The sequence below is a fragment of the Homalodisca vitripennis genome, chromosome 6 (assembly GCF_021130785.1).
Source record: "Homalodisca vitripennis isolate AUS2020 chromosome 6, UT_GWSS_2.1, whole genome shotgun sequence".
Lineage (NCBI taxonomy): Eukaryota > Metazoa > Arthropoda > Insecta > Hemiptera > Cicadellidae > Homalodisca > Homalodisca vitripennis.
This window is the reverse complement of record NC_060212.1, coordinates 116,705,887-116,726,163: the sequence shown is the minus strand read 5'-3', so window position 1 is coordinate 116,726,163 and position 20,277 is coordinate 116,705,887. Positions and strand designations below refer to the sequence as shown.

At 32.1% G+C, this 20,277-nt stretch overlaps 1 protein-coding gene across 1 annotated transcript in view; it reads right to left on the bottom strand.

Annotated features, from left to right (window-relative positions):
* Positions 1-3,909: 3,909 nt before the first annotated feature.
* LOC124364787 (calcium permeable stress-gated cation channel 1) overlaps positions 3,910-20,277 on the bottom strand; it is a 78,630-nt gene continuing 62,262 nt past the window's right edge. Inside the window, exons 16-17 of the mRNA XM_046820534.1 lie at positions 11,357-11,621; positions 3,910-10,195 (exon numbers count right to left, since the gene is read on the bottom strand). Coding sequence (XP_046676490.1) covers positions 11,370-11,621 — 252 coding nt within the window. The 3' untranslated portion in view covers positions 3,910-10,195; positions 11,357-11,369. The remainder of the gene's footprint in view (positions 10,196-11,356; positions 11,622-20,277) is intronic.

The window sequence follows — 20,277 nt, the reverse complement described above, 5'->3', positions numbered from 1 at the left end:
ATACACCTAATAGTCCTAATAACATCTTATACACTGCGTGAGTGTAGTCTACTTAATATTTTTAACATCCATATGTATGACAAGTGACAGGTGACAATTAAACATCTGGTATCCAAACCAGTTGCTGTTTGAAACTTCTATATGCTTGTATGTCACCCAAAGCTGCACATATGTCACATTATGTCCTGTATGGCTGTAATTGATCACATATTTTGTTATTTCAATAAGTTGAAGTCAATGTAGAGGTCCATGAATCATCTAGTACTCAATAACACATTCACGATGATGTGTACCCCATCGGCCACACGATCTTTCACAACTGCTGTCGTGTACCTGATCGGTTAAAATGTGCTCGACGGGGTACACGTTGCTATGCATTTACTTGTGTTTTTATTGCCTGTCTTGGTGGTTTGTTAAATTTGATATTGCGCTTAAATAAGTACCTCAGGCTATTGTGTACTTCGTTGGGGGCATGATTGCGTAATTTTTAAGGTACCAATTTTGGGGTACATAGAGAAAACTTGAAATAACATATGGCAATATTTTTGTGCAAAATTGCAAAGCTTACATACTTTTCTCATTATACTTAGATGTTTAACGTAAAAAAAAATCAATTACGGTTTTTTACCATTGATATTGAAACATTCTACGGCAAATAAAAGTCTGGAAACAAGCTGTTGTGAACGTGTAAAATGATGATTATAATGGCTATATTACACTAATAATTGACATCTCAAGCTATGTATTTTCAAATATGCATTATAAATATAAGTAAGATGTTAAAGAAATTATGTATACAAAACTGTGATAGAGCTAAACCAATATGAAGTAATGCCAATGTACATTCCACTCAATATCTTCAACATTTTCTATTTCTACAGAGAAAACAATAGTTATAAAATTACTAAGGAGTTTTCTACAAACTGTTATAAAGTTGCTTAACTTTTTTTATGCACAGTAAAGGAAATCTAGTTAGGAAAAATCACGATCTGATATTGATTTAATTACAAATATTTCTTTATTTCTCTTTCAACGATAAAATTATTTACCTCACTTTGATATCAGAGCAATTGCTAACTTATTCTATTAACTACACTTAGTATCACAAATTCTAAGCTACTATTGCTCTCGAAAATTAAAATAATTTATATAGTATTCTCAGTTAGTAAGATTTGAAGAACTACATTATGTACATACTACTTAACACCCAAACTTTGGTTAGTTTTGTATCCTGAAATGTTCCTAACAAAGAGGTTTGTTGGGAAAGTATCCGAGTTCCAGCTGCATCTTCTTTAGAGCAATTGATCAAAAGAGAGGTATTCAAAGAAGAGTCAGGGTCTTTTTGGTCACTTCTACCAAAGCGTCAGTACTCTGCCGTCTCTGTCCTAGCTGATACGTCTGCATTCACTAGTGGCACGTTAGAATGTACACTATTACCGGATGGGTTGATTTCACACAGAAACTCTGCATCTGAGGTTAAATTGCAAAACAAGATCAGATAAGGCAAATTACATCAACTTCTGCATACGTAGGTTGAATACTTATGAATGGTTGAAATAGTAATGGTGGATAACATTGTTTTCGAGGAAACTGATTCTGCTAAATTTATAGAAATGCACCTAGATAAGGCGTAAAAAGGAAAGTTCACATTGAAAGTGTACATGCTAAATTGGCAATTGTATGTTGCTTAATTAATCAAAGCTTGGTACCTCTGATATTTTAGTAATGGCTTACTAGAGATCAATATTTCCAAACCTGTCCTATGGAATTTCTTAGTTTGAATCATGGAAAAATTGAACAATAAATAGTTGTGTCAAAGTGCCTTCAGAGACCTCAGCTTGCTAACTCTACCGAGCTTGTATATTTTAGAGAATCCATTTTATTGTTGATTAATTGTATATTGACACAGGGCAGTGATATACCCAGATACGAGACAGGAGCTCAGGAGCACTTTCGAACCCGACAGCATCGACCAGCAGCACTTAAATGCCTCCCTTCTCGGACTAGGATCAAGCTCATTAAAAGTCTCTCTGAAACACTAAATTTAAAAACCAATAAAATAATGTCTATCGCAATTAAAACACTGCCTGGTGTCCTGAGTTTTTTACTTGATTGGAGAGTTCTTGTAGCACACTCAGGATTGATATTCATAGCAGTGTTCAAATCCTGGGGTTGGTCCCATGAATGTTTGAATATGAATGTGTGCCTGCATGCAATTGTATGAAAAGTCGAGAGAATGGATTTAGTTTGTAAGATAAATACCGTCAAAAATTAGAATTAATATTGACTACTGCAGTACATATAAATTGTTGACTCAATAAATATATTCTATTCTAGTATTCTTTTTGAAATCTGTCTGATTAACCCATTGCGGATCACTGACGAGCTGGGCTTGTCACTCAGCGGCCGGGCCTAACGATGACGAGCTCAGGTCGCAAAAGCGATCTGCTTTTAAGTTTCCCTCCAAATAGTTCTATTAGTGTCTAATAGATCGGGCGATCGTCTTCACTTGTCAACTAAGAGTGTTTACAATAGCGAGCGATATGATGTGGCGCACCATTGCTGTTCGTGCGGCCGCTACCGTACATTAATTCGTGCCCGCTGGTGCCCGCGCGCTAAAACAATACAATCCGCAATGGGTTAACTTTGTGGGCAACAAGTTTTGGAGCCAGACAACTCAATTTACAAATTTTGTTAAGCGTTTCACAAAAACTAGTTTTGCTTCCTAGTTCAGAATGAGTTTCCACTGAAATGACACCATTTAAAATTGGCTTAAACTATTCTTTTATTTGGATATTTTCATCAACACCAAAATCTTTTCCAAATCAGACAAGCAGTCTCAAATGGAAAACTTTACATACTGAAATATTTGTACTTTTTGTAAAACTGTATAAAAATCTTTTGATCACTACAGTAAATTTGGATGATATTGTATACTGGCTTGTTCAATAGATATATATTGAGACTACAGCATTACGAGTTACTGAGGTGAGGGAACACTGACATTGTGTGGTGGGCATAACGAAATAGCACCAACATTATATATTGGGGATAACCGAAACAGCACCAACATTGTGTAATGGGGATAACCGAAACAGCACCATTATTGTGTGGTGGGGATAACCGAAACGGCACCAATATCATATGATGGTGATAACCAAACGGATACCCAAATCGTGTGATTGGGATAACCAAAACAGCACCAACATTATGGGGTGGGGATAACCGAAACGGCACCAATATCATATGATGGCGATAACCAAACGGACACCCAAATCGTGGGGTGGGGATAACCGAACGGACAACAAAATCATGTGGTTGCAATAACCGATACAGCACTAACATTGTGTGGAGGGGATAACCGAAACAGCACCAATATTGTGTGGTGGGGATAACCGAAACGGCACCAATATCATATGATGGCGATAACCAAACGGACACCCAAATCGTGGGGTGGGGATAACCGAACGGACAACAAAATCATGTGGTTGCAATAACCGATACAGCACCAACATTGTGTGGAGGGGATAACCGAAACAGCACCATTATTGTGTGGTGGGGATAACCGAAACGTCACCAATATCATATGATGGTGATAACCAAACGGACACCCAAATTGTGGGGTGAGGATAACCGAACGGACAACAAAATCATGTGGTTGCAATAACTGAAATAGCAGCAACATTATGTGGTGGATATAACCGAAATAGCACCAACATTGTGTGGTGGGGATAACCGAAACAGCAGCAACATTGTGTGGAGGGGATACCGAAACAGCACTGACGTGTGGAGGGGATAACGAAACAGCACTGACATTGTGTGTTGGGGATTATTGGAAAATCATTGACATCATATGGTGGGGATTGCGGGAGCAATTATGTACTCTACACAAGAGATGTAGGCTGGAAGTCAGATGCTTTCTACACAAGTGTTTGTTTAATTAGCAATAAAATTAATTTTTCAATTAAAGTTATTACACAGTTGCCTTAAAAATACATATATTAAGATGTACAAATAATAAAATCAAGGTATCTTAATACAATCAACAGTGAGGACCAATTTATACAAAATTAGTATGCCTACTTATGTACTACTGTATTAATAAATAATAACAAACAGCAATGTAGTTAAGTTAAAACTAAGAATAAATTATATAGTGCTGAATTTTAAAGCCATTATTCCAAAACTTGCATTACACTACAAATATCATCACACTTCGAGAACAATTACACAAAAAATAACAAAATACACCTAACTATAGTAAAAACAACCTAATTTGGTAACCTGCAGGTTAGTTAAGCACACAATTATTAGTAATTGAAAGGCATTGGAGCTACAGAAACAAGTCCCATTCTTGCATTTTTGTCTGTTTTTAAATGTTGTTAAATTACATAAGCTTTTTAATGAGAGCCATGGGCACGTTTCATTACCAGTAACCAAAATGGCTGTACGGAAACAAAATTGGTGGATCTCCAGTATTTTCTGAGCAGATATGAACATCACTGCTTTTATTGCTGCACTACCTTACATAACAAAAATTATTTGAACATTTAAAATAAAAAATAAAATTGGTAAATCTCAGCAAAATGTTTTAACTGTATGTTGTTTAAAATTTTCATACATCATAAACTTTTGATGTGCTACCAAATTTTACTCAACAATATTCAATGATGCAAAAAGCCTGTTGTACTAGCAGCCATCTTTATTTTAGCCACATAATAACAATATTAAATCTAAACACTTTTATGCCCATTTTGTGGTTATAGAGTAGTGGAGGGTGTCTCATTTAAACGTACACTTAATATGAATCCAAACTCGTTTTTGGACATATTAATTGGTTAGTTAGAAAAAATTCAAACTTTTTTGTATTCTTTCTATTAAATACTATAAAAGTATTCACTTTACAAAAAATGTAAAGACCTAACAATGCTTTTTACATGCATCCTTGTCTATGGTTCGTTTTATTTGCATTTTAATCAACTATGTAAAATACCATAATTTATTACATCATACGTGTGATGACTGAAAAGCTAAGGACTTCGACTTTAGTCTCCCTTTAGACTCAAGATTTCTCCACACTGCCCTAAAATAGTTCAATTACTACAGAAACCTTTGGAGCTATTCAATAAAATATCATGAAATATTAAAGAGAAATTTCAGAGGTGCTTATAAAAAAAGTTTCACTCTCTGACTTCAGAGCCCCATCTTTAAACTTATATCTAAAATGGAACAAGAGATTAGAATATCTTTCAGTGACTACCACTTACCAAAGGATTGCTTGGAATAATGTTTAAAAATAATATGCTCATGGTGTCTGTTTTTCAAAATGAAATTACATGCGAAGCCGTGGAAAACTGCTAGTACAATACCATTTAATGGTTTTTTTTCTTAATTCACAAATAGATTATTTGGGGAATTTTAATTTTACACATACATTATAATTATGCTACTATAATAATGAGATTTTCACTTTAAATACTAAAGGGTACATTGGCTTTAAAAAGGCATGACTAGAAGTAATATTCTTTAATTTAAACTTTTTAATAATCCATAGTTCCAAATACTATAACTCGCTAGTTAGTTATACATAAATTGTTAAACATCAAAACTAAAGAAAAATTACATGATCATAATTAGGTCAATATTGAACACATCCTATTTATAGTTTCATTCAAACTTCTAAATCAGACAGGACCATATGGCTTTTCAGCTAGAAGTTCAGGTAGAAGATTTCCATATTAGTTAATAATACTGATGGAAAATGGAAACTTTTGAAAACTGAACCACCTGGTTCTTGAAAGCCTCTAAAATACAAATTAAACTATCCCTGGAATACTATTAAGCTTCAGGTCCCTGGCAGCTACAGACCTCTAGAAGCACTTGGCCTCTGTGAAATTTGGCCTCTGACAGCTTCCTGTCTTTGGAAGTCCGAGACTCTGACAGCTCTCAGTCTCTAGGAACTCAAGGGCCCTGGGAGCTTTTGGTCTGCAAGAAGTCACAGCTTTTGGCAACTCATGGCCTCTGAGAGTTCTTGGATTCTAGCATCTTCATGTCTTTGGAAGCTCCTGGCCCTTGAGGGATTTTAGCCTCTAGAAGCTCTCACCCTATTGACCTCTGGTAGCTACAAACTTCTGGGAATATTCAGGCTCTGAGAGCTTTCTGCTCCTGGGGCTTTTGGTATCCAAGTTCGATAATCAATAAATACAACAAAACAAATACAATTTGTTACCTGGCAAGACTGCATTTAAGGAAAATAGAAACAACCAAACAGCTTAAAATACCTTATCAGATTTTTAGAAAGCTGTGATTAATGAAATTATAGAAAATTCATATATACATAATTTTCTTAAAAAACATTTTAATCACATGTCACACTTCAATAATGTTCTTGAGTAGTTTTTGTTGATTTTCAAATGATCATACTATTTTATTTTAACACATATGTGACATATATTATTTTAATAATCAAAACTATTATCAATTCAGTTTAAAATTGATCTAATATCAAGTTCCAATAAATAGATTTTTATCAGAACACGCATAAAAAATTGGATTTTGGAAATATTTTTGATGAAAAATAAAATAAATTTCCATAAAAACATTGAAAATTACTTTCTTCAGTTTTTATCTCCCCGCAGATGGCATTTGAACCACATTATATTGTATATTAGTTGATTGCAGTGATTATAACACATTCGTGGTTAGAGCCGTCACTCATAATGTAGACCGGTGGCAAAAGCCCAAAGTGGACCACTTGGAAGCTCAGAATAAACAACAAAAAGTACAGAAAAGCATTTTTTTTTTGTATTTGAAACATTATGGTTATTGGAGATTTAAATTCTAGGTAAGGATGTGCACTTTTCAAAAATGTAAGATTAGAATTTTAAAATACTTGAACAGTAATTCGAATAAAACTTTACCACAAGATTTGAATTTTTTTTAAAACAACAATTTTTCATGCTCCGAATTACCATTATATTGCAGTAGAGTTTCAAAACTTAACCATAAAAATATGTGTTAGTAAGCCAAGTTTGTCCCTTTACGTAGCTTGACAATATTGGTTTTTACTATTGTTGAACATAAAAAAACCATGAGCATAATAATCCACACTGAAAAAAATCAATAACTGAGATTGTAAAACAAATTCCTTCTGTTACAAGTTTGGAATGTCTCAGGACAATCCTAATTGTGGCTTTGTGATGGGGCTTTCAGGCTATAAACAGTCAAGCTCCTTGAATTGGGAGATTCCATATATATATCATTCATCATATATCATATCATTTTGTGATTTATTTGATTGGTCGTTTGAATCTAAATTTTCTAGAAGCTATTGTATTAAATCACAAGGGGCTCTATTGCTAGTTTTAAATTATTCAAATATTGACGAGAATAAGATTGAAATATTTACTTGTGGGTAAAGTGTACAAAAACCATGGCTAGTGCCTATTAATTCAATAAGAAAATATGAAAACTAGATATTTCTTTCTTTATTTGTTAACATAAATAACATGCGGTTGTAATATAGTTATGAAAGCAAATGAACAGTATAAACTGATATGAAGTAAATTTGATCCAAATAACTTCCATAATTATAAAAAACTACAAAAGTACATACAATTAAATAGAAGTAGTCGATTTAAAACTGTTAAACAGTCTTCATGAAGTATAAATAAACTTTCCATGCAAAAACGATTAAAAACTGTTCAACTAGCATTTTATACGATAATTAAAAAAATGTGAAAATTCCGTGTTTATTACTTTCCATTGCCAAATGAAATAAATGACAACCAAAAAATAGAACAAATAATTTCTTTTATTAAAAAATTCAGAAGTTTAGCCACAAACCATTAGATGTAAACTCAAAATTCATTATGTACAAAATTTAACTGTGCCTTAAAAATTGGCATTTTACTACATATCACACTAAATTCTACACATATCTATCCTTGTACAAAAATGCTGGAAATTCAAAAAACTAGTACAGGTAAACTTCTATCAGTAGTTAAAAACAATACAACTAAAGGAAGCACACAGAGAGAATTGTAGACTAACAGAAATAGGAAGAAAAATGCACTGTACATAGTGTGGCATACATATATCGCTTTTCTAATTAATAAATAAACAATTTATAGTGCTCCTAAGTTTTAGAGAAAAATTTCACACACAGTTAATGTAGGTACTGATTTTCCACTAAACTTGGAAGTGACCCATAAACTACTTGCTCTACAATAAATAACATTCTGGGCATAACACTTATTACACGAGAACAAAATTTATACTTCTAAAAAAACAAGCAATGCACACTTGTATATAACAAGAACAATGGAAACGTTTGTCAAACACAGATTTAGAAATATTTAAACTGAGTTTCAAAGTAAAATTATTGTCACTGCATCATAAAACATAATGTATTTCTGATCCAAACTCTTCATAACTGATATAATGAAATACTGATACCATAATGAAGGAGAGTTCTCATCTAAATAATTTAATTTCATCAATTATTAAAATTCAGTGATGTTAGCAAAAACAATTTTTTAAATCTTAGAAAAATTCTTTTCATGGAAAATGACATAGAGTATAGAAATGAATATAATTTTATAGGATTTGTGCATACAGAAACAAACAATACAGTATTATATTACATTAACATAAATTAGACAATAAAAACAAAACAGCAAAGTTAAACGTAACAAATTAAGTTCTAATTATTATATCTGTTACGTTGTTATAATTTTTAACAATATCAACAACTAACAGAATGTGAGTATACTAAATCAAATACTGTTTGAATTATGCTTAAATTTTACCACGATGATGATAAACACGTTACATCAATATTCCTGTGTTACTGAATAAGAAAATGTACTTACGAACCGTTACAAATGATAGAAGTTGTCAACAATAATTATAAAGTACAGTTAATGTTACAATTAAAGTACGGTGAAAGACTGCTTGGTGTCTCACTAGCAAACAATCGCAGTACTTACACGCAAGCTTGTGTGTGAGGGCTGATTATCAAAGCAATCAACTGTTATAAACATGTCTCTTAACAAGCCAACATTTTATCAATTATTCTGAGAGGATCCTTGATTACTTGATTCGTTTTCACAGGTAAATTAAATTGATAAGATAATCACAACAAAACATTATCACATTAGACCTGATTTATCAAAGATTTGAGACAAAGAATAACCCACACTTTGATGAATAGAAAGTTCTAGTACAAGATAAGTGTTATAGTACATGCAAGACTAATAATTGTTAAAGCTGTACATTAGACAATTAACCCTTTGAATGCCAACGTCCGATTTTACCGGACGTTCAGGAAAAAAAACACTAAAAATAAAAAACTTAATATTTTTAAACGAATATTATAATAAATTGTTTGTGAAGAACTGTTCTTTTTAAAATAAATTGTTATAGTACACTTCCGATCAATTGACTTTAAAGAAAACCAATCTAGAACTCACATATAAACATTTTTGGTTGACATGGCTATCAGAAACAATGTGACATTAGTTTCTTACATGTTGCTATAACTCACTCATTATTGAAGATAATATACATTTTTCAAGATTTATAGATAATTGAATACTCTTTCCAGTGATATGGACAAAAAAAGATATGAGTTTTTTGGTAATGATAATTAGGTTGAAAAATTAAATTTAAATAAATTCTGGAATTTTTTGATGTAAGTCTATTTTTGATATTCTTAAATTTAATTTTATGGTATTTTTGTTATTTTATGTTAATTAAGCAGAGTTTTCAAAGAAAAATTACAAAAAGAGGATGCTGATAGCTTATTATAATCAAACTGTGAATTTTTTAATGAAACCTTGCAAAATGCCTTCAAAAGGGCTGGCACTTTTAGGTGCACCCACTAGAAAAACACCTGGCACTTTTCAGTACACGCACTGAATAAATACTTGGCACTCAAAGGGTTAATTAGTTTGACAAATTTATCGTGTTAACGAAATTCTAAAGAAAAATTCAAATGGAACTCTTGAAGTTATGGAAAAAGTCATTGCAGTACCCATTTTTTTAATCTTTAAAAAATGAACAAATCAAATAATCAAGGAAATTCAATGACAACAACAAACATTACAAGCACAAGACATATAAAAATAAATATATTTATAAAGGAAGTAACAGTGACTAGTAGAGTGACAGGAATGCGAGATTACACAGCAATCTGAAACAAAAATAAATATTCCGTTGTACAAATCTAACAAAGATATTTTAAATTTAAACACTTGGTGAAGTTTGAAACAATTTATTATACAATAAATGTGGGGATTATCTTATATATATATATATATATATATATATATATATATATATATATATATACACTCTTCTAAGTACTTTAAAGTATGTACAAAAACTCAGTGCTCAAGATTAATTTTCGAGTTCACAGCTCCTCATCAGAACCACACTGAATTAAAACATACAAACAGAACTCAAACCAAGAACAAAAGACATAACCAAAATAAAATTTTAACAAATAAATACCATAAACAACAAGTTTATATATATATATATATATATATATATATATATATATATATATATATATATCAGACAGTAAAAGAGTGAAGTTTGATAGCTACCCCTTCAAAGTCATAATAAACGATATCACGCATGCATTGTATTGATATACACAAGACATTGGCATTGTCCTTACAAGTTATTTTTTTCCTCTCATTTGTCCATAACTTTTGCTAGAAACAGTGTAGAGATGTTTTCTTAGTATCATTGTGTTTCTATTTAATAGACCTTTAATATGACATGTCACAAGATAGGGGTTGCAATTTGAAAATTTAAAGTTAACCCCCCTTTAAAAACGGGGTGAAATGTTTTTTCCCTCAAAAAAATCTAAAAAGTAATTTAATAAGTATGGTGAAGATTCTACATTGATATCTCAATCTGTTTGGAATATATCCCGGCATATCAGGACTTAATTTACACCCTTAGATGTAAGGGGTTGTTTGCCCATAACATTTACTAGGATTGTAGTAGAGATGTTTGTTCATGCCATTGTGTGTCTTTTGTATTTACCTTTCAAATGACATGTCACAAGATAGGGGTTGCAATTTGAAAATTTAAAGTGACCGCCCCATCTCCAAAAAAAGTATTTTGAATAGGTATGGTGAAGATTGTAAATCAGTATCTCAATCCGTTTGGAATATATCCAGACATATCAGGACTTAATTTACACCCTGCATGTATCAGACAGTAAAAGGGTGAAGTTTGATCAAATTGATTATATTTGAATGCTAATAATCACAATCTTTCTGTGTTATTTATCAACAACTAAAAATATCTTCAAAAGTGGGAAACAATCAATTCTCACCAATTAATTGCACTTATGCCTCAGTGTTGGCATCGTCGTAGTTCTGGTATCGCTCATTGTCGGGTGGGGAGGAGTCTGTACCGTAATTGCGTTGTAGGGTTTCGCCTGGACTGTAGACGGTGACCAGGTCTGGCTGCCGCGGCGCGGTCTGATCGCCAGAGCTGGCAGCACCGCGCAGTAACACGTCCGGCACAAACTGGTGTCTTGCCGCGCCACCGTGCCGGGGACTGCTCAGACTAGGACTGGCACTCGGAGCTGGCTTCGCCTGCAGTCACACGATGTTTGTCATTATGTAACATAGAGATTTTCTTTATTTTTAAATAGAAAAAGTACATAAAACTCATTAATTAATTAATTTTAATTCTCTAAACTCTTCTAAACATCTAAGCAATAATCATCTGAGATGCATGTAAAATTTGTATCACAAAAAAAGTTTGTTCACTTTTATCAATTTAAAACTAAGGCATCCGAATAAGTATTTTGAAGTAAAAATAACAATACTATTACGTTTATGAAATTCCACTTAGATTGCATATTACCCGGAATTTTGTATTTTTTTACTTACAAACAGTATTTTCTAAACCAATTACTATTAAACCTGGCAAATTAATATCTACATCAGTAAATATACAATATTATTTAGAAACACCATTGGTACAAATATGTATTTACATTAATTATTACCACAAAATCAATTTCCATAGACATAAGACACTTTCACAGGAAGTCTGGTGATATCACTCAAAGTCAGTTCAGCTTGCTGCAATACGTAAACCAAAATTTAATTGTTTTTTCCCCAACTAAAGTAAAATTTGTCATACCTCCCTTACTGTCAATATTAATTCACAGTGTTTGACATAAATACCTTTCTTATAAAATATCACACCTTTTTGTGTTCTTGATCAATTTTGATTGTTTTGACAATTTTAACCCTTAGTGCGCAAAACAATAGTTTTAAAAACCTACTACTATTTTGTGCTTAATTTTAAATATTTCTTCTAAAATTACTTTCCAAAGTTAATATTTAATATATTGATTAAATAATGTATAAAAATACATTTTATGTTTACAAAGAAATTGCATGTAATAATAAATTTGAAATTTTTGTTAGTAATTGATTCATTTGTTCAAAAAGTATAACTTTATAAGAAACATACAAAATTATGAATAACAACTGAATTAATACAAAGAAATCCAAACATTTTAAGCCATATTTTTGCAAAACCATGTACGAGACATATTTCTAAAATAAAAGCTGTTGGCTTATATTTAAATATTGGTATGTCTGAATAGAATTTCTCATTTGCAGAAACATTTGATGACTTCCTTTCATCTGTTGACTTTAGCTCCTTCTCTAATATACAAATCTCCACATTTAATCCATATTATTATCTCCACACACTTCATTAATGTTTTAATACGAAATATTTGGAACAATTTAAATAAATATGTTCAACATACTGACAAGACCAATGTAAAATGATTAAAAATTAAAAATATAAATTTGAGTAAAACAACCCAAATTAAAAAACAAAGAAAATGTACTGTGTTTGATGATGGTGTGAACAAACATTGCTACTAACACTAAACTATTGTGTAATGTAAACCCACAACCATTGTAGTGAAAGTATGACACACACAATGTGAGTGTGTAACAAACAAAATGTACTGTGTTTGATGATGGTGTGAACAAACATTGCTACTAACACTAAACTATTGTGTAATGTAAACCCACAACCATTGAAGTGAAAATATGACACACACAATGTGAGTGTGTAACATGCATTAAGAAGTTTATTATATATAAAGTTTGGTATCATCATACTTAATTTTATCTAGTCTAATAATTTTTTCCAGATGATAAGACATTTCTGAAAAACTTAAGATTTTGGAATTAGATCTAATTTTCAAAAAATGATTGAATAGCGATGCTGTCAATATCATACTTTCTATGGTTAAAGGCAGCTACATGATCTTCAATCTTGAAAAAAATTAAGATTTCCAATCAAGTAACTACAGATGTAGACAATAAGCTATAAATTAAAGTTTTGTGTAATACTACATTGAATAAGACATTAGTAAATTAATTAATTACTGTACAAAATTAATTTTAATTGAAACATAAACAGATACAATGGAGTATGGCATTGAACCACCCAACAAAATGTAATAAAAGAGATACCAAGTTTTACTGCCTTGTAATCTTTTTAACCATGAAATTAACACAGTTCTTCCTTGGTCACAGAGGAACCTATATATATCAAGTTTCAAGTCTCTAGGACCTTCTAGCAAACAGACAGACCTTTTGGCCTAAGGAATAACACTATTGATTTTGAGTTCCGAATGTCAAAGGGCGGTCCATAACTCTTAATAGAAAGATCCTTGAGACTTAAAAAGAAAAAATTGTTTTGAAATATTAACATTAAACAAGTGAATAATTTTTATAGTCTACTGATTGTTGAAAGCATATTGCCATTGCAGTAACAAATTATTTGCCTCCTGACAGACATAGTTTGAACAAACAATTTAACTTTGTATGTGTTAATAGATTCCTACAAGATAGATAGCTAATGGGCTAATGGAGAATAAATCAATACTACCCCGAGTGGTTTAGCAAGCAGACTAGCATGCATGATACTCAGTACGTGTATACGCTAATAATGTATGTGTCCAGCTACGCTACAGAGATGCTTACAGAAAACAATGTTATTTTTTATTCTGAAGTTTTAAAATCTATGTAAGTTCCAATAACTGATCACCAAGTATTTATTTTCCAAGTGAATTATTAAATTAAAACACAGTTGTGTATTTGTGTATATGTGCGTATTTGTTTGGCTGGTCATAAACATAAACCAAAGAGCTCTCTATGGCATTTTGAAAAAAGTATTCAATCTTTTACATACAAATAATATGTACTTCTCATTATCAAACATTGCACTCAAATTAATTGTGGACACATATGTAATACATCCAGAAAGTAAGTGTACTAAGGCTCTCACCGCCAGATGGATTTCCCTCCCGGATATGTTGGCTACACTGCCATGTAGCCTGATTCCTCCACTCTGTAACGAGACCGACTGAAGGTCAGTACGTTGAGAACTGTTGATGCGACAATACGTTTTTATGAAAAATGTCAATCTAATCTCCTGTTATCTCGTTTGGAAGGGAAAACCCTGGTTGAGATTTATAATGTGGTGAAAACTACATATGGATATAAAGCTTTGAATCGTATACGAGCGTGTTCAAGTGGTGTTGTGAGTTTTAAAACGGTCTTATGTCTGTGCGTAATGATCAGAGGTGCGGAAGACCTTCATTGTGGCCAAATTGAAAATTCCTTCCGTAAAACTCGCAAATTTACTGTGGATAAACTTTCTGCAATATTTCCAAACATTTTCAGATCTCTGCTACACACAACCACCACAGAAACCCTCAGATATTGGAAAATGTCCGTGAGGTGGATCCCAAAACAGTTGACAGACCAACACAAGTTGGATTGTATGGAAGGTTGGTAAGAGATTTTCAGACGCTACAAATTCCATGGAGATAAATTTTTCCGCTTCATCATTTGGAATTATGCAGTTTTTACCTCAGAGAGGTCTTGTCAAGATATAGGTGTGTCAATAGGTGTTTTTAACTAGTTCATTTGAAAGTGTTTAAACTTTTTATTTAAAGTGAATTCTGTCAAGATTTTTGGTAAAATTGTATATCAAGACAGTGTTAAAGTGGTTAACAAATAGTTTCTGTTTTTAAGTTAAAATTATTTAAATCATCAAATATTTAAAGTTACAACCTAAAACTAACCTTTCTGCAGCACATTTTGGTAGCAGGTATTTTAAGTAAAGTCATACTTTTATAGTTCAATTTTGGCTATTTGATTATATTTGAAGGAAGAAACCCTATTTAACAACAACCAACAACTGATTCTGACTTTTTCATTTTTCATAAGATAGGACTGGGGGTTTTCCAGTGTAAGCAGGTTATCTGGACACCAAACAGCTGGTGGTACTGATACAGCTTATCTGGCTTTATCTGTTGCCCTGATAACAACTACTATAGCTCAGAAGGTTAAGTGCTGTACTTCTAATTGGGAGATACCTGGTTCAATTCCCTCTAGGAGTGTAATCTTTTTGCTCCACTGAAAAATAAATTTGCTTTAATTTAAAGCTTTATTTTGTTGTTGTAAACAAATTTGACTATTTGTACAAAAGTTTTTAAGACACACATTAGGCACACAGAAATAATATGGCAAAATTTCTTGTGGAATTTGTGAAATTAATGTAAGGTCATCAGCAAATCTTATGTACTGGCCTATGCAGCAAATGGTTTCATTTTAAATGCGTAAGTTTGACCTTATCCAATGTGAAAACTATGGAAAAGGAGGATTTCGTGGGAGAGTGGAAATGTATAACTTGTCAAGATAACATGCAAACAAATGAAATCCCTAAAGGTGTATTAATTAAAAATAATGAAGAAAATTTTGATCAAGTAAATTCTCCCTCTCTTGCCGATGAGATTAACAAATCTATCATACATGAAAATGAGGAACTTAAACAAGAACTACATTATAGCGAAGAACAATAGCTCTCTCTATGTACTAGAACTCGAAGATAAGATACGACATGATGAAGATACCATTTGAATCACAAAAAAAAATCATTTGATAAAAGAGAAAAAGAACTAATAAGCCAAATACAATCTTTAGAAAAAAAACTTAAAAATGAAAAAAGAAGATAACGAGAACCTCATCTCAATTATTGAAGAGGAAACAGAAAACGAATTAAGAAAAGAAAATAAACAGCTAAAAAAAATAAATGGGGAATTGCGAAACAAGTTAAAAGAATTAAATGAACAGAAAAAAAAAGCATCCCACGACACAACAGGGACTATCAGACGCAGATTATTCTGGAGGAATTAAAAAAGGAAAAGCTGGAAAGTGAAAATTTAAGAACAGGCATCTTAAAATCCTACAGGAAGAAATCAGGTGTTTGGAAAATAAAAATTCAAGAAATACAAACATCTAAGAGAACCTGCTTGAGTTGCTTCCCAGCCATACAACAATCACATTCCAATATGGACCTTTCAGGTTCATTCATCCCCCTGGATAACACAATCTAGAAGAGGAGCTGGCTGGCCCAAGCATCCACAGTCACCTCAAGGTTTACAGTGCACAAATGGGTTTTCACCCTTGGCTGTGGCTGACGAGGAGGGGGAAGAAGATGATGTGGGGCAATAAAGAAGTTTCACAATCCGAATACTACATCTATGGCGACAGCCATGGGCGTGACCTGGCATATCATATTAACCAAAAGCGCAAGTCGAATAATGCATGTGGTTTTGTTAGGCCTAGAGGTCGAACCAAGGATATATTAAATTGATACAAACTTAGAGACAATAAATTTGAAAAAAGAATGATGTCTTAAATCCTAATATGTGGTACAAACGATGTGGCCAGAAATGAGGCTAGCGAAGCCTTGAGGGGTCTAACTCGTACGTTAAACAAATATAAAACATACAAATATTGTACTTGTGGACTTACCAAATAGGTACGATCTGAAATCATGGTCGTGTGTAAATAAAGAGGTTAGGAAAACAAATATTTCTTTGGAAGAGAACTTTGTCGACAGCATCCAAACGTCACGCTGGTAAAAGCAAGTGAGGCAGAAAGGCATTTTCACACCCGACAGGGTATGCACTACAACTACAGGGGGAAAGTTTGGCTAGCAGAAAAAAATATCAAAAGCAATAAACAAGATGGGCAGTAATGCACAAAGCCAAGCTCTGGTCAATATGGAGCTGAGCCTTAATGAAGAGGAACTATCTGAGAAGTACACTGAACAGGGCGGTGCAGAACTTCAGGGTTCTTCACTGAAGAGGCAATGAAGGCATGAAGCACCCTGAACAGGGCAACGTTGAACTGCAGCAGCCCTCGTCGCTTGGCGTGGAATTGGCAGGAAACTTGGAGGCCTCTATGGGAAAACTACCGGGAAGCATCAACAACCCAGATAATGTAGCAAACTTACAAACATCACCTCTTTGTATTTTACATTTAAACACCCAGTCAATTAGAAATAAATTAAACTTAATAAAACCTATTTTTGAATGATTTTTATTGTGTGACATTTTCATGGTGAATGAACATTGGCTGTTTGACGAGGAAGTTTCTTTGTATATTCCAAATAATTTTATTTTAGCTAATTCCTTTACTAGGAATAATCTATCTAAAAGAGGTGGTGGATGTTCTATTTATATTAAGCCAGAGATTGAATTTAAAACAATTGATTTAAGACCTTTTTGTGTAACAGGCCTTTTTGAGGTAGCAGGTATTCTCTTGCCTAAACTTAAGTTAATAACTGTCACTCTATATCGTACGCCAGACTCTAATGTACCACAGTTTTTAAATACTCTTGATTTATTTTTATTATTTTTACATGACAAATACAATAATTTACAGTATATATTTCTTCAGACTTCAATATTAATGTACGACAAAATAAACCAGAAGTGAAGTGGTTTTTAAATATTTTAAGATCAACATAACATGTATTTGTTAAACAATGAGCCAACTAGGGGCGAGGCTTGCCTAGACAACATTGTAACATCAATCAGTAGAAATAAAACTAATTGTAATGTTATAGAAACCACATTTATCTGATCATTCTGGTGTATTTGCTCAATTTTTCGACATGTATGTATGTAAAAATAAGCCTAAATTTGAAAAAAAATGTATTAGAGATATGAGTGATTGAGCAATTTTTTAATTTTAAGTATGACTTACTTCAAACAAACTGGAGTATTTTAAACTTGTTTTAATGATGTAGAACAAGCCTTTGATTATTTTATGGAGTTGTTGACGATTTCTTTGAGAAAAAATTGTAAAGTTAAAGATGTTAAGGTTAAGGATAAGCAAAAGAAGGTAAAATTAAAATGGCTCACACCTGAGCTGAAACAAATCAATGAGTACAAAATTAGCCCTCTACGATAGATATAAAATTAGCAAAGGTACAGCCCAGGAACCAGACTACAAAAAAGATTATATCAAAGCAAAAAGATTGTTTAAAATACGAATAGATCAAGCCAAACGGTTGGAGAATGAATGTTACATAGAAAACTCTAGTAATAATAAGTGTTAAAGCTGCTTGGGAGATAATTAAAAAAGAGTCTAATTCAACAGCCCAGAGTTCAGAGTGTATTATAGATTCTAGTACCTTTAATGATTATTTTGTTAATATTGTGAGTAGTTTAAATCTTAATAAGAGTAAAAGTGTACCTGATAATAAAGCTTTAAAACCTAGTTAATAAGTATATTATACATAAAAATATTGATACAAACCTAACTTTTAATTGGCATGAGATTAAAGCAGAAGAAGTTTTAAACTGTGTCTCTAGATTAAGTAATTCAAGTAGTGTAGATATATATGGATTCTCGAATTAAAACCATAAAAAAATGTTATTGAAGGAATAGTAACACCTCTTACATGGTTATTTAATAAGATGTTGGAGCAAGGGATTTTTCCAAAGGCATTAAAGCTAACTAGAGTGTGTCCAATATTCAAGAAAGGGGACAAATCAAATCCCTCAAGTTACCGCCCAATCTCCTTAATACCTATACTTGGTAAAATATTTGAATTAAACATTAAACAGCAACTTCATTTTTACTTTGTCCAAAATAATGTATACTGTCAAGAACAATTTGGGTTTATTCCAGGGGGAAGTACAATCAAAGCAGTAGAGACTGTAATTGATAATATTCTAATGAGTTTTGAAGAGCGTATGACAACATCTGCTATGTTAATTGACTTAACTAAAGCCTTTGATTGTATAGATCACAAAATTTTAGTGGATAAGTTTTCACAGTTATGGAATTAGAAATAATGAGCTTAATTTACTAAGGTCATATCTGAATGACAGAAAACAGATGGTTTGTACAACGTAATGATAAATCTAGCTTTAAGGAATATTACCAAAGGTGTGCACTCAAGGCTCGATCTTAGGTCCTTTTTTATTTGTAATGGCAGTCAATGATTTTCTCATTCAATGTGACATGTAAGTCAGTATTATATGCTGACGATACTACTCTGATTAACAGCACAAAACATTTAGATGAATTAATGGACAAAGAAAATCAAACATTAAAAATGGCATTAGAATGGTTTGAAGCAAACTCACTTGTTGTAAATAGTAATAAGACGGAGAAAATAGTTTTTTCTTTAAACAATCTATTATTAGAAGAGAGTACTTCAACTGCTAAGTTATTAGGTATTTGTTTGGACAGTAAGTTGGATTGGGCCTATCATATTGATTACCTTTGTAAAAAAACTATCTAGAATAGTTTATCTTCTAAGAAAGTTAAGAAATTATGTATCTATTGAAACATTGTTATTAGTTTATAATGCTCTTTTTCAATCGCAATTAAGATATGGTGTAACTTTATGGGGAAACAGTACTAGTGCACAAAGAGCATTCATATGGCAAAAAAAAGCGATTAGGTCAATAAAAAATGTATCAGACAGAGAAAACTTGTGTTCCTCTATTTAGAGAGAATAAAATTATGACACTGCCAAATCTTTATATTTACTGTTGTTTAGTAAGTGTAAAAGAAGTCCTCCCCAGCTTTACAATTAGGGAACAAGTACATGGGTATAATACGAGGAGGAAGTATTTTTTAGATCTTCCTCAAGTAAGATTAGAAAAAACTAGAGGTAGCCATATTTTTATGAAAATTAAACTGTTTAACAAATTACCACAAAATGCATGGATTGTACCTTTAAACAATTTTAAGAGAGTATTAGAGAACTGGTTCAAGAATTAAATATTTATTACTCAGTCTCAGATTTCTTAAGCAGCGATATTTTTACATGTTTATGCTTTTAAAATTAATATTCGTTGTGTGTCCCATTGATTTGTTAAAATTATAAACCGTA